Source organism: Heterodontus francisci, chromosome 1 (assembly GCF_036365525.1).
Source record: "Heterodontus francisci isolate sHetFra1 chromosome 1, sHetFra1.hap1, whole genome shotgun sequence".
Taxonomy (NCBI): domain Eukaryota; kingdom Metazoa; phylum Chordata; class Chondrichthyes; order Heterodontiformes; family Heterodontidae; genus Heterodontus; species Heterodontus francisci.
Window position 1 is genome coordinate 190386168 of NC_090371.1, and position 22336 is coordinate 190408503.

Below are 22336 nucleotides of genomic sequence, written 5' to 3' on the forward strand. Positions count from 1 at the left end.
GATCTGCAAGAGAAAATGACCAGTGTAACGATCGAGCACAGGATGACTGTCAGATTACACACAAAAGTCAAGGAGAGAAAGCTAATAAGCCTAGCTCTCCATCAAGCTGCACTGTGACAAAATCAGGATGAGTCAGTGGACTACCTGACTAAAGGACATTAGTGTCAATGCATGTGTAAATATTTTTCAAATTGTTTCATTCCATTATGTACAATTCATGTTTGGTGTATTTCCATGATGTTGTGATATCACTTTAACAGTGTATGTACTCCACACAGCATCACAGGATGTGATGTCATCCAACATGTGATCAGTTAGTTGGAGTTGGTTAAGACACCAAGTCAGATGTGTATGATAGAGCTCTCTTGTAAATGTGTTACCTACAATAAAGAACCCAAAGTTTTATAACCACTCAACTTAAGATTGTTTGTTACCTTATTACTACATAAAAGCAATAATGGAACAGTTGCCTGTTCACCCCATGTCCACCTCCATTAAACCTGAAAGTGGACAGGTTGGAGGCAGTTTGGGGTCGGCTTTGAGATTTTTGAAATTTTAACTTATGTCCCAACCCCAAGTCAAACGCGGTTACAACGTTTCCCATGTTTTACAAGTTGAATTTCTTGATCATTTGTTTCTTCTAATGATCCAATGGCAGAAGTAGGACAAGGAAGTTAAGTGTCGCCACACTTTAATGAAGTGAGCACGCAAAAGGCTGCTGCAAGCTGTGGTGAGGCAGTGGGAGGTACTGCATTGTGCAAAACAGCGTGAAAACAACTGGCTACAATATGTGGCAGCAAGAAGCAGAGGAAAATTTTGAGTTATATTATCCAAAACACATGGATACAGTATTGGAAGGAGTTCACTGATCTCATTAGAAGGGGCAATATGGAATTTGCTGGTTATGCCCTGCATCAAGGAATTGGTGATTTCTTATTTGTATCTCAGGACATTCTGTCCCTTTTGTTTTGCATGGGTCCCAAAAGCCTCCCATCTGCACCCTTCTAAATTTTCTTACACGATCACTCATTCATCACAAGCCTGTCTACCATTACCAAGATTAAATGCCTCCTCTTCTGCATGAAACAGCTCTCTCTTATCAGCTCTGCTTCTGACATGAGCTTCTTAAAGAACATGAGAAATAGGAGCAGGAGTAGACCAATTGGCCTCTTGAGCCTGCTCTGCCATTCAATAAAATCGCGGCTGATCTGATCGTGGCCTTAACTCTACTTTCCCGCCTGCCCACCATAACCCTTTACTCCCTTGTAGATCAAAAATCTAACTCAGCCTTGAATATATTCAATGACCCAGCCACCACTGCTCTCTGGGGCAGAGAATTCCAAAGATTAATGACCCTCTGAGAGAAGAAATTCCTCCTCATTCCGTTTTCCTTCCTAGTTATTTGCTGTACCTGCATGCTAACTTTATGTGATTCATATACGAGGACACCCAGATACCTCTGTACCACAACATTCTGTAGTCTCTCTCTATTTAACTAATAATTTGCTTTTTTATTCTTCAGACCAAAGTGGATAACCTCACATTTTCCCACATTATCTGCCAAATTTTTGCCCACTCACTTAATTTATCTATACTTTGCAGACTCTCTGTGTCCTCCTCACAACTTGCTTACCCACCTATCTGTGTATCGTCAGTAAATTTGGCTACAGTCGGTCTCTTTATCCAAGTCATGACTATAGATTGTAAATAGCTGAGGCCCCAGCACTGATGCCTGTGGTACCCCACTAGTTACAGTTTGCCAACTTGAAAATGACCCATTTATCCTGACTCTCTGTTTCCCATTAGTTAGCCAACCCTCTATCCATACTACTATATTACCCCTAACACTATGAGGTCTTATCTCGTACAGTAACTTTTTATGTGGCATCTTATCAAATGCCTTTTGTAAATCCGCTTTTCAGTATGTTTTAACCCTCATCCCCGTTTTGTTTCTTAGAGGAAAGCGAACAACAATCGAAGCCTGCAATTTGCAACAGAAGGAACAGAAGTTTCAAAAGACACCTTGACTCTTCAAGGCATAGGCCATCTGCACAAAAGGGGGGGAATTTTATGGAGGCGACAGAGGTCTCGGCCGCTGGCTAGATAGCCAGTGAGAGACCCCATTTCTCCTTTGGGGAAGGCCGTTGAATTACGAGCCAATCAGGCAATTAACAGTCCGCTGGCAGGTATTCCATGGGATCAGGACCCTGGGGGTGGGAAGTCCCACCTGCTGAGAGCTGCTGGCCAATCAGAGACTGGCAATTCTTTTGCTCAGCAGTGTCACTGGGGAGGCGATGGCTGCTACTGGAATGACACCCACCGGAGGCCCAGGATTGCGGAGCAACCCAGGCCAGAGGTAAATGATGACGGGAGGGGTTTTGTGGGGTTGGGATCGTGGGGGAGGCGGATGTAGGGAGGGTCAGCAGCAAGGGCAGGGGGTGGCTCTCAGCAGGCCCTTCCTTCCCAATGCCGGTTCCTTCAATCAGGTACTGAATACCTTTGAATGAGGGACCCTTTCCTGGAAGACCACAAGAAACCTGCACAGGTTTGCAAGTCATGCTCCCCGCGTGGTGACAGGCCTGCCCACTGCTGGGTTAATAACAGTGGCAGCAGGAAGAGACCCTTAATTGGGCATTAATTGCCCCTCAAGGGCCTCATTTAGCAGTGGGGTGGGATGCTGTTCATGGGCCTTCCCGCCATGGACGTAATTGTGGTGGAATCGTCCCAATTTAAATGCCCTCCCTGCCACCAAACTCGGGCACAGGGAGAGCATAAGATCAAGGAAATCAAATCACAACTGTGGCACATGGAGAGGGGAGGAGGGTAATTCCAAATAAGAGGATTCCATCCCAAAGCCTCCTTCCAGAACACTGCATTATAACATGTTATCAGAACTCTCAAATAAATCCTACCAGCAACAGGGGCACCATGTGACATGCTTCCCAAGCCACATTAGTATGACAATTCTAAATTCCTTTTTGTCACTTCTTGTATCTTTGCAGGGCTTTCTCAAGCTTTCACAGCCAGCCCCTGCTGGTACTCATATGACAATGGTTCCAAGATAAGTAGCAGCATACCTAGGACTCTGTCACTACACTTACCCTACCCACTCACCAGTTCAGACAGACAGCACAAAGTCAGAACGACTGCTCAGTGACACAGTATGGGTGGAGTGGGTAGACCTTCTCATTAGAACATGAAGTTACCTCTCTCTCCAGCTGGTGAGGACAGGAATCCAGGTCTCCAGGGCCCAGCTTTTGAGAAGTTGTTGGGGTTGTTGGTGGATTGGCTGAGTTGTGTTTAATAAATGGTGGGTAGTATGGAGGAGTCCAGCAGTTGCGCGAGTGGATGTGAAGGATTGGAATGAAGGCTGAAGACACCTTTGGATAGAATGGTAATTCTAGAGCCATCTACAGTGCAGTCACCCAGCAGAGAAGCCAAAACAATGGACCAGAGTCTGCCATCCAGGTTTTGGATTGCATATTGCATCACTGGGCATGATTACTGATGAGCTTACCCAAATGAGACATGGAATGGAGGTGGCTGTACATTTACTGATAGAGGACAGTTACATGGAGACCCCAAATAGGGTTGAGATGGATGTGGCCATGGAAGCTGAGTTTCCCTCTGAGGATAGCAGCACTTCCACACTAGTCCTCTGCCCACCTGTCATGACGTCCAAGAGCCAGAAAGCAGGCTAGGCTAATCTGTCCTTGCAGGAGTGGAGAGTTCACAGCCTGTAAAGGGACCATGTTCGAAGAGGTCAAGAGCCACCTGGTTTCCAGTGCCATGTACCAGTTAAACAGTTTAGCCTCTTCCAGCTGCTAGTCAGTAGAATTTTATTTAGGAGGAGCACTAGAATATGCATCTGTGCACCCTGACCATCTCCATGGAAAAAGGCAGCAAAAGGGAAGCTCATAATGATTAAGTGGAAGTCAATGTAAAAGAAAATTGAGCAGGGTGTTAAATGGGATGCTGATTCACAAACACCCATTTTATACTATGCTGAAGTTGCATTTTACACCAATGAAGTTAGTACTGCTTTATTTGTGCTATTTTACTGTAGATGAACTAGGTAAACAGTTCTGGGTATGCACTCTGATGTTTGGAAATAGGAGCAGACTGCAGTTGTGACAGAGGGATTTTTAGTTTCGACTGCAGAATGGAATTATGGTATGGGAAGATGAAAGAAAGATTCCTGCCCTTTGACAGTTGTTGGTGGCTCTGGAGAGAGTCAGACAAATATTTCAGAAGCTGTCAAGGCAGCTTGTGGTTGTTGCTCTTCTTCTGCCCTTAAATATGGCGTCTCATAAAGGATGTGGGGGTTTTTGGGGAGGGGACCACTGTACCAACATGGTGTCCATCGGTGGGTGAAAAAGAGGTATATCATTCCATGACAACTTCAGAAAAATGAAAGCTCATTTTTCATTCAAGATGCCAAAAATAAAGACCTATCTTGACAAGAGTGACCTGTCCCTTTAAGACAGGTAGTACAGCAACAGCAGCTCTGGAAGCTATAGTGTAAGATAAATTTGGGAGCAGTTTTCCCTTTGAACTGTGGGTCCCGGCGGCAGAACCGCAAGCAGGTGCTGTCGCCACCTGTGACATGCCGGTCGGCCAAGCGTGATCACGCGGCAGGCAGTCACGTACCATGATGGAGGCGCAGGGCCCATCGAATTATGCGACGGGGCGGGCTTGGAGGCGGTGATTGCGGCGTCAGATGACTTTAATGCAGGTGCTGGTGCCAACTTTAAAGCACTTTCAGCCCTGTTTGTATTGCTGCCTTTCAGTGAGGCAGTGAAGTTGGAGTGCTTATTGACCTGGCTGAAGAGGTGTTGGAACTCCTGGACCACCCACTCCCCGTACAAGGAAGTATGACCGTTGGGATGGAGTGGGAGTGACCTGGCACCAAGTCCCTCAGTTTAGCGATGCCTCGCAGGAGATTCTCCTCCCAGCTACAAGGGAAAGGCGGGAGGTCCTCTTTCCAAGGGTTGGCAAAGAAGAAATTTAGTTTAGATTTAGTTTAGAGATACAGCACTGAAACAGGCCCTTCGGCCCACCGAGTCTGTGCCGACCATCAACCACCCATTTATACTAATCCTACACTAATTCCATATTCCTACCACATCCCCACCTGTCCCTATATTTCCCTACCACCTACCTATACTAGGGGCAATTTATAATGGCCAATTAACCTATCAACCTGCAAGTCTTTGGCATGTGGGAGGAAACCGGAGCACCCGGAGAAAACCCACGCAGACACAGGGAGAACTTGCAAACTCCACACAGGCAGTACCCAGAATTGAACCCGGGTCGCTGGAGCTGTGAGGCTGCGGTGCTAACCACTGCGCCACTGTGCCGTCCTCCTGCTTGACCAAGCAAGCCTGAATGGAGATCACAGAGGAGGTCAGCTGCCGTCGGTTCACCCCACATAACTGGTCCAGTGTCAAAAGAGAGTCAATTACCTTCTTTGTTCTGCCAAGGTGAGTCCTCCGTAACTCTCTCCTCTTTGGGGCTCGCATGTGGCTACACAGGAGGGAGCACGACATGGGGAGGGAGTGGCCACAAAGGCAGTGGCATGGGGGTGAGGCATCACCACATCCTGGCAGATGCATGGCTGCTTCTCGCCGACAGGCCCCCTTCTTTAACAGCTCAGCTCCTTTACATCCCCTGAGAGGGGGCATGGGGAGGAGCCACGTAGGAAACTCCATCAGGGGACGAGGGGCTACCACTTGCAGAACTGTTCTGTTCCACTTCCTGCAAAGTCTTACACTGTCCCTCTTTCCACTTGCAGGACAAACAGGCCCATAACACCAGAAAGACCTCAAGGGAAGGCGGAGGCATCCCAGATCTACTGAGGAGGCTTTGGAGCTAGCGGTCCCCAGGGTGGCCTTTCAATCGCAGATGGTGAGACAGGGGTTTCTGCACAAGAGAGTGAGGATTGTGTACATGTGTCCTCCACCATACTTCTGAAAATCCACATCATGCATGTTTGGCATGAGAGAGATCTGCACAACCTAACTCACAAATGCTTGTGTTTTCTCATGCAAGTCGTCCACAGGAGGCTTGCGCTGACACTGCGACAGGTGGACAGTGTCGACCTCTGAGGAGGAGGAGCAGCAGTCAGAGGATGCACCGTCACATCATTCTCCGGCACCTTCCACCAGCAGAGATACTTTCACCTTGGTGAGTATACGTTCAGGCTTAGATTCAGGGTGATAAGCTAGAGAGAGCCCCCGAGCAGCTGACAGAGGCCATGACAGACGAGGCTACTGACAGTCGGAGGACTGAGGGTGGGCCAGGCCCCTGCTGAGCTCCGGGCTGAGGATGAGCCTCTACTGTAGACAATAGAGTTGCTGGAGTTGCACAGAGAGGTAAGGCAACGTATGACGGAGGTGCCAGAGGCCATCCATGCCATGAGTGCTGCCATGTCTCAGGTGTATGAGCACATGGCTTCCTCCATCGAGAGGTGGGCGACCTTCGTGGAGAGCCAGATCCCACAGATGCGTGCAGACCTGCACACCATTGCCTTGGCCATGAGCTCGACACAGCAGTGGCAAGGCGAGAGAAGGATAAGACCTCCATTTCCCCCTCTTCCGCTATGCACTGCTTCCCATGGCTGCCTTTCCACTGCATCACTGAGGTTTCGCCTTGGTGCTGCCATCTTTCAATGACCAGAGATCAGAAGGCATGTGATCATTGCCTGTTGTTGACTAAATTCCAACTTCCCCCCCTCCCCCCCACCCCCCCACCCCCATTGAATTGCAATCACTTCTATGCAAAAGTATTACAACAAGCTGTTAGCAATTTAAATGGCAGTTCTGCTGTGTAGGGATGGCGACGCCGCCTCCGAGCTTTTACCACCACTGACAAAATCTGGAACCGATGTCACGACGTCCAATTTCCAGGTCAGTGAGTCCGTCCTTATTCCTCGGCCCCCACACCTCCATTCCCACTCCTGCTGGCCTCACAAAATTCTGCCCGGTGTTAGCACGAGCACACAGGTCTCTGGTATTTGTCTGCAATCAATTAATATTAGTGCACTCACATCAGGTGTACTATAGGCCACCAAATAGTGAGAAGGAGATAGAGGAGCAAATTTACAGACAAATTATAGGAAGATGCAAGAACTACAGAGTAGTGATAATAGGGACATCAATTATCCTAATATTGAGTGGGATAGTGACAAACATATGGACAAAATTGGGATGGAATTCCTGAAATGTGTACAAGAATGTTTTCTTGATGAGTATGTTTCTTGTCCAACGAAAAAGGAATTGCTGGATCTTGTTCTGGCAAATGAAGTGGGGCAAAAGGGGCATGTTTCAATGGTGATCATAATATCATCAGGTTTAGAATAGTTAAGGAAAAGGACAAGGTACAATCAAACGTAAAAATATTTAACTGGAGAAGGACCAACATCAGTGAGTTGAAAATGGATCTGGCCCAGGCAGATTGGAATCAAAAATTGGTAGGCAAAACAGTAATTAAATAATGGAGCGTCTTCAAAGAAAAGATGGATCATGTACGAAGTAAACCCATTCCTCTCAAGGGGAAAGGAAGGGCATCCAATGCTTGATGTCCCTGGGTGACTTAAGATATAGAGGTTAAAAAATGAAACAGTAAAAGAAGGCTTAGGATAATTACAAGGTTCATAATAAAGTAGAGAACCAATTTGAAGACAGAAAATACTGAGGAGATTTTAAAAAGAGAATAAGAGGTGCAAAACGAGAGCATGAGAACAGATTAGCAGCTAACATGAGAAGGAACCAAAAAGTCTTTTATAAACCTATAAATTATAAAATGGTAGTCGAAACATGTGTGGGAATGATTAGGAACTAAAAAGGAGATCTCTTTGTGGAGGCAGAGGGCATGGCTGGGGTAGTAAGCGAATACTTTGCATATGCCTTCACTAAAGAAGAGGATGCTGCTAATGTAGCAGTAAAGAAGGTAGTAGTGATATTGTATAGGATGAAAATAGATAAAGAGGTGGTACATAAAAGGTTGGCAGTCCTCAAAGTTGAAAAGTCAACCATTTCGGATGAGATGCATCCTACATTTCAAAGTGAAGGGTGGATTTGCAGAGGGTCTGGCAACAATCTTCCAATGTTGCCTGGATATGGGGGTGGTGCCAGAGAACTGGAAGATTGCAAATATTACACCTCTGTTCAAAAAAAAGGGGAGGGATAAACCTGACAACCACAGGCCCGTCAGCTAGCGTCGGTGGTGGGGAAACTTTTAGAGATAATAATCAGGGACAAAGTTAATTGGCATTTGGCATTGACTAATAAATGAAAGGCAGCATGGATTGGTTAAAGGCAAATCATGTTTGACTAACTTAATTGATGAAGTAATGGAGAAGGTTGATGGAGGTATAGAATCATAGAAAGTTTAAGGCACAGAAAGACTTGGCCTATCGTGTTTGTGTCGGCCGAAATACGATCCACCCATTCTAATCCCACCTTCCAGCATTTGGTCTGTAGCCCTGAAGGTTAAGGCACTAGAGGTGCATATATAGACTCCTTTTGAATGAGTTGAGGGTTTCTGCCTCAACTACCTTTTCAAGCAGTGAGTTCCAGACCTCCACCACCCTCTGGGTGAAAAAATGTTTCCTCAACTCCCCTCTAATTTTTCTCCCAATCACTTTAAATCTATGCCCCCTAGTCACTGATCTCTCTGCTAAGGTAAATATGCCCTTCACCTCCACTCTATCCAGGCCTGTCAAAATGTTGTACATTTCGATCAGATCTCTCCTCAGTCTTCTCTGTTCCAAGGAGAACAACCCCAACCTATCCAATCTTTCCTCATAGCTGCATTTTTCCAGTCCTGGCAACATCCACATAAATCTCCTCTGTACCCTCTCTAGTGCAATTACATCCTTTCTGTAATGCTGTTGATATTGTGTATATGGGCTTTCAAAAGGTGTCCAACAAAGTATCAGAGAGTAGACTTGTTAGCGAAATTAAAGACCATGGGATTAAAGGGGCAGTAGCGGCATCAATACAATATTGGTTAAGGAACAGAAAGCAAATAGTCGTAGTGAACCGTTGTTTTTCAGGCTGGAGGCAAGTATACAGTGGTGTTCCCCAGGGCTTGGTATTATGACCACTGCTTTTTTAAAGATATATATTAATGACCTTGACTTGTGTATACAGTGCATAATTTCAAAGTGTGCAGACGATATGAAACTTGGAAATATAGTAGACAATGAGGAGGATAGCAACAGACTTCAGGAGGATTTAGACAGACTGATGAAGTGGGCAGACAAATGGCAGTCAGTATTTAATGCAGCGAAGTGTGAAGTGTTACATTTTGGTAGGAAGAATGAGAGGAGGCAATATGAATTGAATGGTACAATTTTAAAGGAGGTTCAGGAACAGAGAGACCTGGGGTTGCATGTACAAAAATCTTTGAAGGTGGCAGGACAATTTAAGAAGGCTATTAAAAAAGCATATGAGTTCCTTGGCTTTATTAATAGAGAATAGAGTATAAAAGCAAGGAGGTTATGCTAACCTTTTACAAAACACCAGGCCTCAGCTGGAGCATTGTTTTCAATTCTGGGCATTATACTTTAGAATGGATGTCAAGGCCTTGGAAAGGGTGCAGAAGAGATTTATTTGTATGGGAGCAGGAATGCGGGACTTGAGTTATGTGGAGAGACTGGAGAAGCTGAGTTGTTCTCCTTAGAGCAGAGAAGGTTAAATGGGGATTTGACAGAGATGTTCAAAATCATGATTGGTTTTGATAGAATAATAAGGAGAAACTGTTTCCAGTGGCAGGAAGGCCAATAACCAGAGGACACAGATTTAAGGTTATTGGCAAAAGAACCAGAGATGACATGAGGAAACTTTTCTGTTACAAAGTGGGTTGTTGTGATCAGGAATGCACTGCCCAAAAGGGTGATAGAAACATTCAAAAGAGAATTAGATAAATATTTGAGGGGAAAATAATTGTAGGGCTATGGGAAAAGTGCAAGGGAGTGGGTTTAACTGAACAACTCTACCAAAGAGCTAGCACATGCACAATGGGTTGAATGGCCTTCTGCTATGCTGTACCATTGTATCATTCTATGATTCTAGGTGTGGTCAGATATAGCCACCTGAAAAGTCATACGGGAAAATTTAACTGCAGTGTTTTCCAGCCACACAATGGAAGTTGGGAGGGAGGGGTGGTGAGGGCAGGGAATTAGCAGCTATTTTTCAGGTGCTATTTGGATGCTAAACCCAAGAAAAGCACCTCTGTATATAAATCATAGCCATTATATATCACAAGCATCAAAATAAAAAATAAACTATCAGTAGGACCATAAATAATGAAAGAAGCTTACAGATAAATAAACACACACACACGAGGGAACATTTTCACCTGGAGCTAAGCTACCTCTTAAGGTTGGCTCACCAATGTAGGAAATCAAGCAGGGTTAAGAGCATAGACATGGGGCAGTTGGAAGAACCATCCATGGAAAGTGTGCCGCCCTAGTGACTGAAATGCTAATCTTGCTGTCCTATATATATACTGTCAATGTTTTTTCTATTTTACTACAGTTATGTCTCTCATAATAATTATCTTAACCTCATTATGTTGTGATCGCTATTGCTTAGATGCTCCCTTATGCTTACTTCTCTGATCTCCTCTGGTTCACTTCCCATTACTAGGTCCAGCAGATATCTTCAGATAAACCCAGTAGAAAACTGATAGGCTCATTGAAGTAGCAAGTCAAAATTACCTTGAAGGATTACTAAATACTCCCAAAGACAAAAATAAAATGGAAACACAATTTTTCATGTATATCTATATAAAACATACATATAAAAAAGTAATTTTTACTGAAGTAATCACTAACCTGTTGCCCCACTGTTATTGATGAGGCTACTCAGGATGTATTCAGCTTTCAGAAGTTTGCCTGTGAACATTAAAATAGGAATGAAACTTAATTTAAGAAGAATTAACAAAGAAATATTATGGCACAATTATCCTTTTAGATGACAGTATTTCAGTGATCGTGGTGAGGAAAGGGACATAATGACTTTGTACAGGTTTGTATAAGGTGTGCTGGCTTCCCTGTGTTGAAAAGTTACTAATGAGGACTCTATGGGCTAGAAATTTGTTTTGGGCGGTAATGCAAAATGGGTGACATCGATTCAGCCACCTGTTATATGCAGCAACTGATAGTTAATTCCATTGACTGCAATGGAACTGAATGTCAAGTATTGCGTATAAGGGGCAGCTAATACAATACTGCCCATTTTACACCATCACCTGAGATGAATTTCTATCCCTATCTTTTGAATCTTCAGAATAACATTTTTTCTGTTTCCTGGCTACATCAAAAATGACAAAATAATGTTGGTTTTTCAGACATTTCACCTCAACCACATTGAAAACCTGCAATCTGACCATCATGGAAATATCTTTTAAATGGTGTTTAGGTTTTTGCCTCCATTTTGCTACTTGGAAGTTATTTTATCTGTTGACTGACTTTTGCACAGAGTGCTGAATTTAGTGAGCTAGGTCTAGCAGCGGGCCCAGAAATGGGTGCTGTTCCCGTTTGTCATGTGGACAGCTGTACCATTGCAATCACATGGCAGACAGCCATTTTGCACAGTGGAGTTGCAGGGCCCCCCCAATAACATGGCGGGGCGGGAGGCGAGATGTCAACTATGACATCAGATGACTCTGGAGCAGGTGCTGGTGCCATATTTAAGCCCTGCCATTCCTGCTTTCATTGCTGCCTTAGAATCAATTGCTGTTTCCTGTTCCCTGCCAAAACCGGTAGAAGTGACTCCTAGACCCCCAACCACCTGAGGTGGATCCCAGAGGCTGGCTGAGCCATGACATAGTGTAACCCATGGTTTAGTGACACTCCCTCCAGATTGTCCTCCAGGCTGCAAAGGAAAGGCTGGAGGTTCTCTTCCCCATTGACAGCAAGAGATCCACCCGCCTGACCAAGCAAGCCTGGGTGGAGACAGCTGAGGAGGTCAGCAGCCGTGGGGTCACCCTCCAAACATGGGTAGAGTGCCGCAAGAGGCTCAAGGTGAGTACTCAATAACCCTCTCTTCATTACTGATTGTAAGTTGCTACGCCGGAGGAAATGGGACATGGGGAGGGTGGGACTACCAGGGCAATAGTGCGGGGTGGGGAGGGTGAGTAAGGCATCACCTCAACCTGACAGATGCAGGGCTGCATCCTGGCCACGGGCCGCCTTTTGTCACAGTTCACCCCACTTAACTCCCCTGAGAGTGGACGGCAGCATGAGCTATATGCGATACCCCAGTAGGGGACGAGGGGCTGATAGCAGCAGAACTGTCATGGAAATTACTCTGCGAAGTTTGACTATCTCCATCTTTCCTCTTGCAAGACAAAAGAAGGCCACCATGATACATGAGACCCTCGCTGGGGCATATTGCAGGGATCCGCTGGATCGATCAAGGCAGCAGAATCTCATCTTCAGCAGCCCAATGGTGAAGCCGTGGCAGTTGCTGCACCTCTCCTCCACTGCATTGTGAGGATTCCTCACAGGTGTAAGATGCCAAGTCTCCAATGGGTAGCCCTTTTCCCCAAGAATCCACCCCTGAAGGCAAGCGGGGGGGCCATAAGAACTGTGGCACATGGGAAGTTGTGGCTGCTTCCCGGGAAGTGGGCACACACCTGCAGGAAATGCTTTCAGTGGTTGTTGACCAGTTGAACGTTGATTGAATGGAAGCCCTTCCTGTTGATGAAGGCGGCTGGCTGGTCCGATGGAGCCTTGATGGCCACAGGCAAGCAATCTATCACACCTTTCACCCGGCGAAATCCAGCAATGGCCCTGAATCCGATGACCATCTCTGCCTGACTGTCAGGGGCGGTCTGGTAGCACACATAGTCACTGGCCCGCTTGAACAGGGCATTCGTCACCTCCTTGATGCAGCGGTGGGATGCTGCTGGGAAACTCCACACATATCCCCGGTGGTTCCCTGGAATGATCCAGACACATATAATGTTGAGTGCCACTGTGATCATCAGGGCCGCGGCACAGGGTGACCCCCAAATCCCATTGGTCGCAACTCATCCTGCAGCAAGGTGCATAAGTTGCAGACATCCTCCCTGGAGAGGTGTAGTCTTTACTGACAATGCCGCTCGGACATTTGGACATTTGATTCGAGTCCGGTACACTCTCTGGCGCCGGTGGACCCTTCTTGGCATGGCTGTCCATTGCTGCTCTCCTTGTGGAGCTTCATGGACAGGTGCTGCTGCCTCTTAGCCCTTGGGCAACCATATATCTCACCCAACAGATCGCTCAGCAGATAGAACCACCCAAACCCAAGACCCCCCCACCCCTTGCAGAGCCCCCGAGAACTGGGCACCCCCCTTACAGAACCCCCCCAAGACCCCGATCCCCCCTTGCAGATTCCCCATGACCCCGATCCCCATTGCAGGGCCCCCGAGAATCTAATCCCAATTGCAGAGCCCCCCAACCACAGAAATCCTCCCCCCCCCACCCGTGTGCCGCTGGACAACCACCATCATATATCTTGTCCCCATTGGAAGATCAACAACATTTATCTTTGTGTCTGCAGGAGAAGATAACACACAATCGCAGAGAGCGGGACAAGACCAGCAGTGGACTGCCAAATCTCCATGTGCTGAGCCTGATGGTGGACACAGCATGAATGTGCTCGAGCAGCTGATGGAGGCTGTGACAGCCCAGGCCTCAGACAGTTGGAGGACCCTGGGAGGCCAAGCCCACGCTGAGCCCTAGGCTGATGATATGCTTCTGGTGCCGCCAGCATCATGGGAAATGCTGCAGCTGCAGCGCGAGGTCAGGCAACATCTGGTAGAGATGCCAGAGGCTATGTGTGTTCAAGCACGGATGATGGAGGAGTCTATCCAGACCTTGAGTGCTGCACGGTCTCTGACTGGTGCACGAGTGGTGTCTTTCATTGAGAGATTGGTGGCTCTGATGGAGAGCCATATCCAGAAGCGCACTCAGTGTCTGCATACACTCATCTTGACCATGAGCTTACGGAAGCAGTGGCAAGGGGAGAGGGAGACGAAGCACCTGGAGTCACCACCAGGTTCTCTACCCTCTCCAGTCATCAGGGAGGTACAAGTTAGCCTTGCAAGGGAGGAGGAGCGGCTGCCCCCCGCAGCTGGGGGCTTCTCTCAGGGTGCTCCTGGTGTAGGCAGCAGTTCCTCGGCTCCTCTGACAGTAACACCAGATCTTCCTTCATCCTTGATGATGGACAGTGTTACTGCTTTTGTGCAGGAGGTATTACAGTCAAGTGAGGAGGGGTCGAAGGGCTTCCCTCTTTTTCCTCTCCTTGTTTGATCACAACAGGAAAAAAAAACAGGTTTAATTCTTTCTTAAAGTGGATGTACTGGCCAATTCAGTAGGTGTTTGATTACTTACTTGCTATGATCATAACAAGAACCAATCGAACAGGTTTTCTTGAGTTAACAAAGAAAGAGGTTAACTTTATTGTACCTAATCCAAACTAATAAAAAAAAAACAATGTGTCAACTGTCACTCACATATACAAACACAAATAGCTTACAGAGTGCAGAAAGGTAGATTGGTTGAGTCAGAGTCCATAGGGCCATGGGGAGGGGGGGGGGGGAACCCTCCGTCAGGCACAGGGTGCCCAATCGGGAGGGGCCCCCCCGCAGCCCGCAAAGAGGTTGCCAGGTTTTACTGGGTGGCCTTCTAAGCTACTGAAGCGCTCGCCCGCCGCTGGTAATATACCAACAGTGGTGGTGGGAGGAGGCCCTTAAGTGGCAATTAATTGGCCACTTAAGGGCCTTAGTTGGCCAGGGGTGGGAACAGTACCACCTGCCTCCAGCCCGCTACTGCAGGGGGGCGTAAAATTCCAACCAAGGTCTCTTTAAACTACTATATTATCTCGTTCACCACCATTCAGGGCGTTACCATATCATGACAGATTGCGCGTTGGCAACAGAGCTTGCCTGATTTTCTGATTTTAAATTAATGGATAAAAGCCGCTCTCCTACAGGTGTATGATCCTTTCTGTCGATTTTGCCTCTTTATGCCTCTAATTATAATTTCCCCTTTATGTTTTTCGCCTTTCTAATTGGTTATTTTCTATTCTGGTTGTACAACAATTATCGTATTACAAAAAACATTCTCTCCATCACATCCACCAAAAATAATCTAAGCATTCATTTTACAGCTGAACAAAATTCTGACCAACCAAATTTCAGTAAAATAAGTTCTTCAAAATGCAGCCACTGTGACAGCGTTTCACAAACCCCACTATACTAACTTAGGACAAACACATTAAAAATTCACAGAAAATGCAAACTGGCTCCAACAATTTTCTCATTTGTCTACAGACAGCAGAGCCCACTGCTTGGCCTGTGCACATCCTGTAATCTTGACACATCTTCTCACCTAATACTGCACGATTTCTTCCTATCCAGTTAACTACTCCCTGATGTCCAAAATAAATTAGCAAAATGCACAGGATTCAATTCCTTGGTGTAAAAGTGTAAGCTGAAAGAGGGGGAAAGGAGCATAGAAACAGAGCGAAGAGGAAGAAAGCAGGGGAGAGAGAATATAAGTAGGAGCAGGAGTAGACCATAAGGCCCCTCGAGCCTGCTGCACCATTCAAGATGATCATAGCAGATCTTCTGTCTTAACTCCACTTTCCTGCCCGCTCTCCATATCCTGTGAATCCCTGTGTCAAGACAACATTCTATGCCAAATGAAGAATTTTAATTCATCAGTTGGAAACCTACATTAAACGTCAAAAAAAGGGAAACTGGAATATTACGGACAACTTTGACAGAGACTTTGCCACAGCTAAAAATGGCCGCCACCATTTACATTTGAAACCTTGCACATTCCAAGGCATCAAAAGTGGAGACACATGTCTGATTAGGCTGTACCCAAACAATGGTTTGTCCTATTGATTGAACTATCTGAGATTGCTTTCATTAACAAGAAATCCTGGGACATTAACATTGAAAGGGTAAACCCCTCCAGGGAAAACATTGGCACCATGAGGCTTAAGAGATAGAAATTCCTAAACTTGAATCACTTGGGAAGGTACCAGAGAATATACTGTGACAGTCATGTGACCATCTGTCCATCTCTGTGAAAGCAGGGAGTTTCCCTTGGACAAGCAGACAAGCCAGAAACTCAATCTGTGCAGAAGCCAGAAGGTCTCTCTCTCTCTCTCTCCAGAAAACCTGGTGAGGCGTGCGAAGCCTCGCTGCCGGCTGCTAGATACAAGACAAAGACACCGAGAAGGAAGCCCTCTGCTCAACTGTCTCCGAAAACAACCATCAATGCAAAACTTCAGGACCATGAATTCAACAGGAAGACAACTAAAGCTACCAGACCATAGACTGTGTATTATTTTTATTTGTTCTGGACTCTAATCCAACACAAATCTATTCCTCATTGCTCTCTGTAATCTATTTGTGTGCGTGTGATTCTCGTGTATTTGTGTGTGTGCGCGCACGTGAAAGTGTAGTGTAGTTTTATTATTTTGTTTAGATCAGGTTTAGATTTTTAAGTATAATAAACTCACCTCTTGTTTAAAGTCAAGAAAGCTATCCGATTGGTTCTTTTAAGATCCCAACAAAGGGTAAAAGATAAAACACTCACTGAAGTGGTAAGCACATCTACTGTTTGAAAAGGAATAAATCCTCTTGCGGTCAAATAAGAGGAAGGACAAGAGGGGAGCCTTGTGACTCCTCCTCACCTGGCCGTAACACCCTGAGAGATCAAAAATCTATTGTGCCCCAGCCTTGAATATACTTAATGATGGAGCATCCACAACCCTCTGGGGTAGAGAATTCCAAAAATTCTCGACACTCTGAGTGAAGAAATTTCTCCTCATTTCAGTACTGAATAATCAACCTCTTATTCTGAGGCTGTGCCCCATGTTTTAGATGCCCCAGCCAGGGGAAACAACCTGTCAGTGTCTACTCCATCAAGCCCCTTCAGAATCTTGTATGTTTCAAAGAGATCACCTCTCATTCTTCTAAACTCCAGAGAGTATCAGCTCAATTTACTCAGCCTCTCATCATAGGACAACCCTCTATACCAGAAACTAATCTAGTGAACCTTCGCTGTACCACCTCCAAGGCAAGTATATCCTTCCTTAAATATGGGTACCAAAACTGCACACTGTAATCCGGGTGTGGTCTCACCAATGCTCTTGTTCTTATACTCCAGTCCCCTTGCAATAAAGGCCAACATGCCTTTTGCCTTCCTAATTGCTTGCCGTACCTACCTGCAAGTAACTTTCTGTATTCCTTCTACAATGACACCCAAGTCTCTCTGAACATTATCATTTAAAAGTTTCACACTTTAAAAAAAATTATGCTTTTCTATTCTTATTATCAAAGTGAATAGCCTGACACTTCTCTACATTATACTCCATATATCACTTTGTTGCCCACTCTGTTTATATCTCTTTGCAGCCTCTTTGTGTCCTCCTCACAGTTTACATTCCCAACTAGCTCTGTACAGTCAACAAATATGGCCATATTGCTCTCGGTGTCTTTGTCTAAAGAAAAGAAAGACTTACATTTATTCACAACCACCGGATATCTCAAAGTACTTTACAGTCAATGAAGTACTTTTGAAGTGTAGTCACTATTATAATGTAGGAAACGCAGCAGCCAATTTGCACACAACAAACACCCACAAATAGCAATGTGATAATGATCAGTTAATCTGTTTTTGTAATGTTGATTGAGGGATAAATATTGACCAGGACACTACAAATAACTCCTCTGCTCTTCTTCGAAATTGTGCCAGGGGATCTTTTACATCCACCTGAGAAGGCAGACGGTGCCTCGGTTTAACGTCTCATCTGAAACACAGCACCTCTGACTGTGCAGCAACCCCTCAGTACTGCACTGGGGTGTCAGCCTTGATTTTTGTGATCAAGCCCTGGAGTGGAACTTGAACCTGGAACCATGTGATTCAGAGATATAGATTATAAATAACTGAGGCCCCAGCGCTGATCCTTGCGGCACTCCACTAGTTACAGCCTGACAACCTGAAATTGACCTGTTTATTCCTATTCTCTGCTTCCTGTCCATTAACCAATCCTCCATCCATGCTAATATATTACCCCCAACTCCATGAGCCCTTTATCCAATGACTTTTGGAAGTCCGAATATATTACATCTACCAGCTCCACTTTATCTACCCTACTAGTTACATGCTCAAAGAGCTCTAATAAATTTGTCAAACAAAATTTCCTTTCTGTAAAACCATGTTGACTCTGTCTGATCATACTATGGTTTTCTAAGTGCATTGTTAAGACCTCCTTAATAATAGATTCCAGCATTTTCCCAACAATTGATGTCAGGCTGACTGGCCTGTAGTTCCATGTTTTCTCTTTCCCTTGTTTCTTGCTTAGCTGTGTTACATTTGCTAACTTCCTATCTGCTGGGACCATTTCAGAATCTAGGGAATTTTGGAAAATCACAACAGTGCATCTACTATCTCTGCAGCTACCTCTTTGTGCCCTATGATGTAGGCCAGCAGGTACTGAGGGTTTGTTGGCTTATAGTCCCTTAATTTTCTCTAACAATTTTTCTCTGCTGACATTAATTACTTTAAATTCCTCACTGTTATTAGCCCCTTGGTATGTAATTTGTGTCTTCTATCATGAAGATAGAGATAAAATATTTGTTCAACCACTCTGCCCTTTTGTCATTTCCCATAATAGTTTCTCCTGTCGCTCCCTCTAAGGGACCAATGTTTAGTTTAGCTACTCTCCTCCATTTTATATACTTCTAAAAGCTCTTACAATCCACTTTTATAATTCCTGGCTAGTTTTTTTCTTATTCTTTCATGGGATCTGAGCATTGCTGGTAAGGCCAGCATTTGTTGCCCATCCTGCTTTGCCCTGGAGAAGGTGGGGGTGAGCCACCTTCTTGAACTGTTGCAGTCCATGTCGTGTAGGTATACCCACAGTGCTGTTAGGAAGGGAGTTCCAGATTTTTGACCCAGCAATAGTGAAGGAACAGCGATATCGTTCCATGTCAGCATGATGTGTGGCTTGGAGGGAAACTTGCAGGTGATAGTGTTTCTATACATCTGCTGCCCTTATCCTTCTAGGTGGTAGTGGTCGCGGGTTTGGAAGATGCTGTCAAAGGAGGCTTGGTGACTTAGTTTAGTTTAGAGATACAGCACTGAAACAGGCCCTTTGGCCCACCAAGTCTGTGCTGACCATCAACCACCCATTTATACTAATCCCATATTCCTACCACATCCCCACCTGTCCCTATGTTTCCCTACCACCTACCTATACTAGGGGCAATTTATAATGGCCAATTAACCTATCAACCTGCAAGTCTTTGGCATGTGGGAGGAAACCGGAGCACCCGGAGGAAACCCACGCAGACACAGGGAGAACTTGCAAACTCCACACCGGCAGTACCCAGAATTGAACCCGGGTCGCTGGAGCTGTGAGGCTGTGGTGCTAACCACTGTGCCACCACTTGCTGCAGTGCATCTTGTTAATGGCACACAATACCACCGCTGTGCCATTGGTGGAGGGAGTGAATGTTTAAGGTGGTGGATGGGGTGCCGATCAAGTGGGCTGCTTTGTCCTGGATGGTGTTGAGCTTCCTCAGTGTTGTTGGAGCTGCACCCATCCAGGCAAGTGGAGAGTATTCCATCACACTGCTCATTTGTGCCTTATAGATGGTGGACAGGCTTTTGGGGAGTCAGGAGGTGAGTTACTTGCTGCAGAATTCCCAAGCTCTGACCTGCTCTTTAGCCACAGGTATTTATACGGCTGGTTCAGTTAGGTTTCTGGTCAATGTCACCCACAGGATGTTGATGGTGGGGGATTTAACAATGATGGTGCTGTTGAATGTTAAGGAGAGATGGTTAGATTCTGTCTTGTTGGAGATGGCCATTGCTTGGCACTTGTTTGGCGTGAATGTTATTTGCCAGTTATCAGCCTAAGCCTGAACGTTATCCAGGTGTTGCTGCATGCGGGGCATGGATTGCTTCAGTATCTGAGGAGTCTTGAATGGTATTGAATGCAGTGAACATTGCCACATGCGATCTTATGATGGAGGGAAGGTCATTGATGAAGGAGCTGAAGATGGTTGGGCCTAGGATACAACCCTCACAATGTCCTGTAGCAATTTTCTGAGGCTGAAATGATTGGCCTCCAAGAACCACAACTATCTTCCTTTGTGCTAGGTATGCAGCCAATAGACAGATTTCCCCCCCGATTCCGATTGACTTCCATTTTGGTGGGGCTCCTTGATGCCACACTTGGTCAAATGCCGCCTTTATGTCAAGGGCAGTCACTCTCACCTCACCTCTGGAATTTAGCTCTTTTGTCTATGTTTGGACCAAGGTTTAATGTCTGAAGTCAAGTGGCCCCTGGCAGAACCCAAACTGAGCAGGTTATTCCCAAGTAAGTGCCGCTTGATAATACTGTTAATAATATCTTCCATCACTTTGCTGATGATTGAGAGTGGACTGATGGGGCGGTAATTGGCTGGATTGGATTTGTCCTGCTTCTTGTGGACAGGACATACCTAGGAAATTTTCCACATTGTTGGGTAGATGTCAGTGTTGTAGCTGTACTTGCTTCAATTGTATAGAACCTTGGTTAGACCGCACTTGGAGTACTTTGTGCAGTTTTGGTCCTCTTACCTTAGGATGGATATTATTGCCATAGAGGGAGTACAATGAAGGTTCACCAGACTTGTTCCCGGGATGGCGGCACTGTCCTATGAAGAGAGATTGGGGAAACTGGGCCTGTATTCTCTAGAGTTTTGAAGAATGAAAGGTGATCTCATTGAAACTACAAAATACTTAAAGGGATAGACAGGGTAGATGCAGTTAAGATGTTTCCCCTGGTTGGGGAGTCTAGAACCAGGGGACACAACTTCAAAATAAGGGGGAAACCATTTAGGACAGAGATGAGGAGAGATTTCTTTACCCAGAGGGTTGTGAATCTTTGGAATTCTCTACCCCAGAGGGCTGTGGAAGCTCAATCATTGAGTATGTTTAAAGTAGAGATTGACAGATTTCTAAATACAAATGACATAAAGGGATATGGGGATAGTGTGGGAAAAAGACATTGAAGTGGATGGGCTCCTCCATCATTGAAGTTTGTGGAGCCTCCGCCTCTTCTGGTTCACTGTTTAATTGTCCACCACCATTCACAACTGGATATGGCAGGATTACAGAGCTTTGATCTGATCCATTGGTTGTGGGATCACTTAAGTATTTGCTCAACGTATTCTTTTTTGCCTTTTTTTTGTAACAGAGCTCTAAAGAAAAATCTCTATTTTTCGGTTAACCAGTGTATATGTATGTGTGCGTGAGGGGCTAAAGTAAAAAGGGAACTTTTATATTTCAATCTATGTGTTAATGCTTTGCTTTGGTACTGGTTAAGTCTTGTTTTAGAATAAACTGTTAATTTTGTTGTTTATTAAAGAAACCTGGTTGGTGTAGTTTATTCTGGGATAAAGAGTAGAGTCTATGATTGACCATATCGGTAACTGGGTAAATATTTAAATATATGTTGTGACCTGTGGAAAAGTGGAACTAGAAAAGACAGTGCACTTCTCCCACCTAGGTCATAACACCTTTGAGGTTCTGCTTTTTAATTTAGTGCCTAGCTCCTAATACTCCATTTGCAGAACCGCTTTCCTAGTCTTATCTATGTCGTTGGTATCTACATGGACCACGGCCACTGGATCGTCTGCCTCCCACTGCAAGTTCCTCGTCAGCCCTGACCAGATGTCCCGAGCCAGAGTTGGTCCCCCAGCTTGATAGTAATGGTAGAGTAAGGGATATGCTGGGCCATGAGGTTACAGATTATGGTTGAATATAATTCTGCTGCTGCTGATGGCCCATAGTGCCTCATGGATATCCACTTTTGAGCTGCTAGACCTGTTCTGAATCTATACCATTTAGCATGGTAGGAATGCCACACAACAAATGGATGGTATCCTCAATGTGAAGATGGGCCTTCGCTTCCACTAAGATTGTGTGGTAGTCACTCCTACCAATAATGCCATAGACAAATGCATCTGTGACAGGTAGATTGGTGAAGGCGAGGTCAAGTTTGCTTTCCCTCTTGTTGGCGCTTTCACCACCTGCCACGGGCCCAGTCCGGCAGATATGTCCTCCAGGACTTGGCTAGCTTGGTCAGTAGTGGTGCTTCCAAGCCACTTTTGGTGATGAACATTGATCCCACAACCAGAGTACAGTTGTTGCCCTTGCTACCCTCTGTGCTTCTTCCAAGTGGTTCTCAAATGGAGGAGCATTGATTCATTAGCTGAAGGAGGGCAGTTGGTGATAATCAGCAGAAAGTTTCCTTGCCTATGCTTGACC

General features: G+C 45.5%; 1 protein-coding gene across 2 annotated transcripts in view; it reads right to left on the bottom strand.

Annotated features, from left to right (window-relative positions):
* The window catches only part of alpk1 (alpha-kinase 1), a 204748-nt gene that overhangs the window by 44325 nt on the left and 138087 nt on the right, over window positions 1-22336 (bottom strand). For both annotated transcript variants that reach the window (XM_068039800.1, XM_068039809.1), the window contains one exon: window positions 10844-10903. In XM_068039800.1, coding sequence (XP_067895901.1) covers window positions 10844-10903 — 60 coding nt within the window. The remainder of the gene's footprint in view (window positions 1-10843; window positions 10904-22336) is intronic.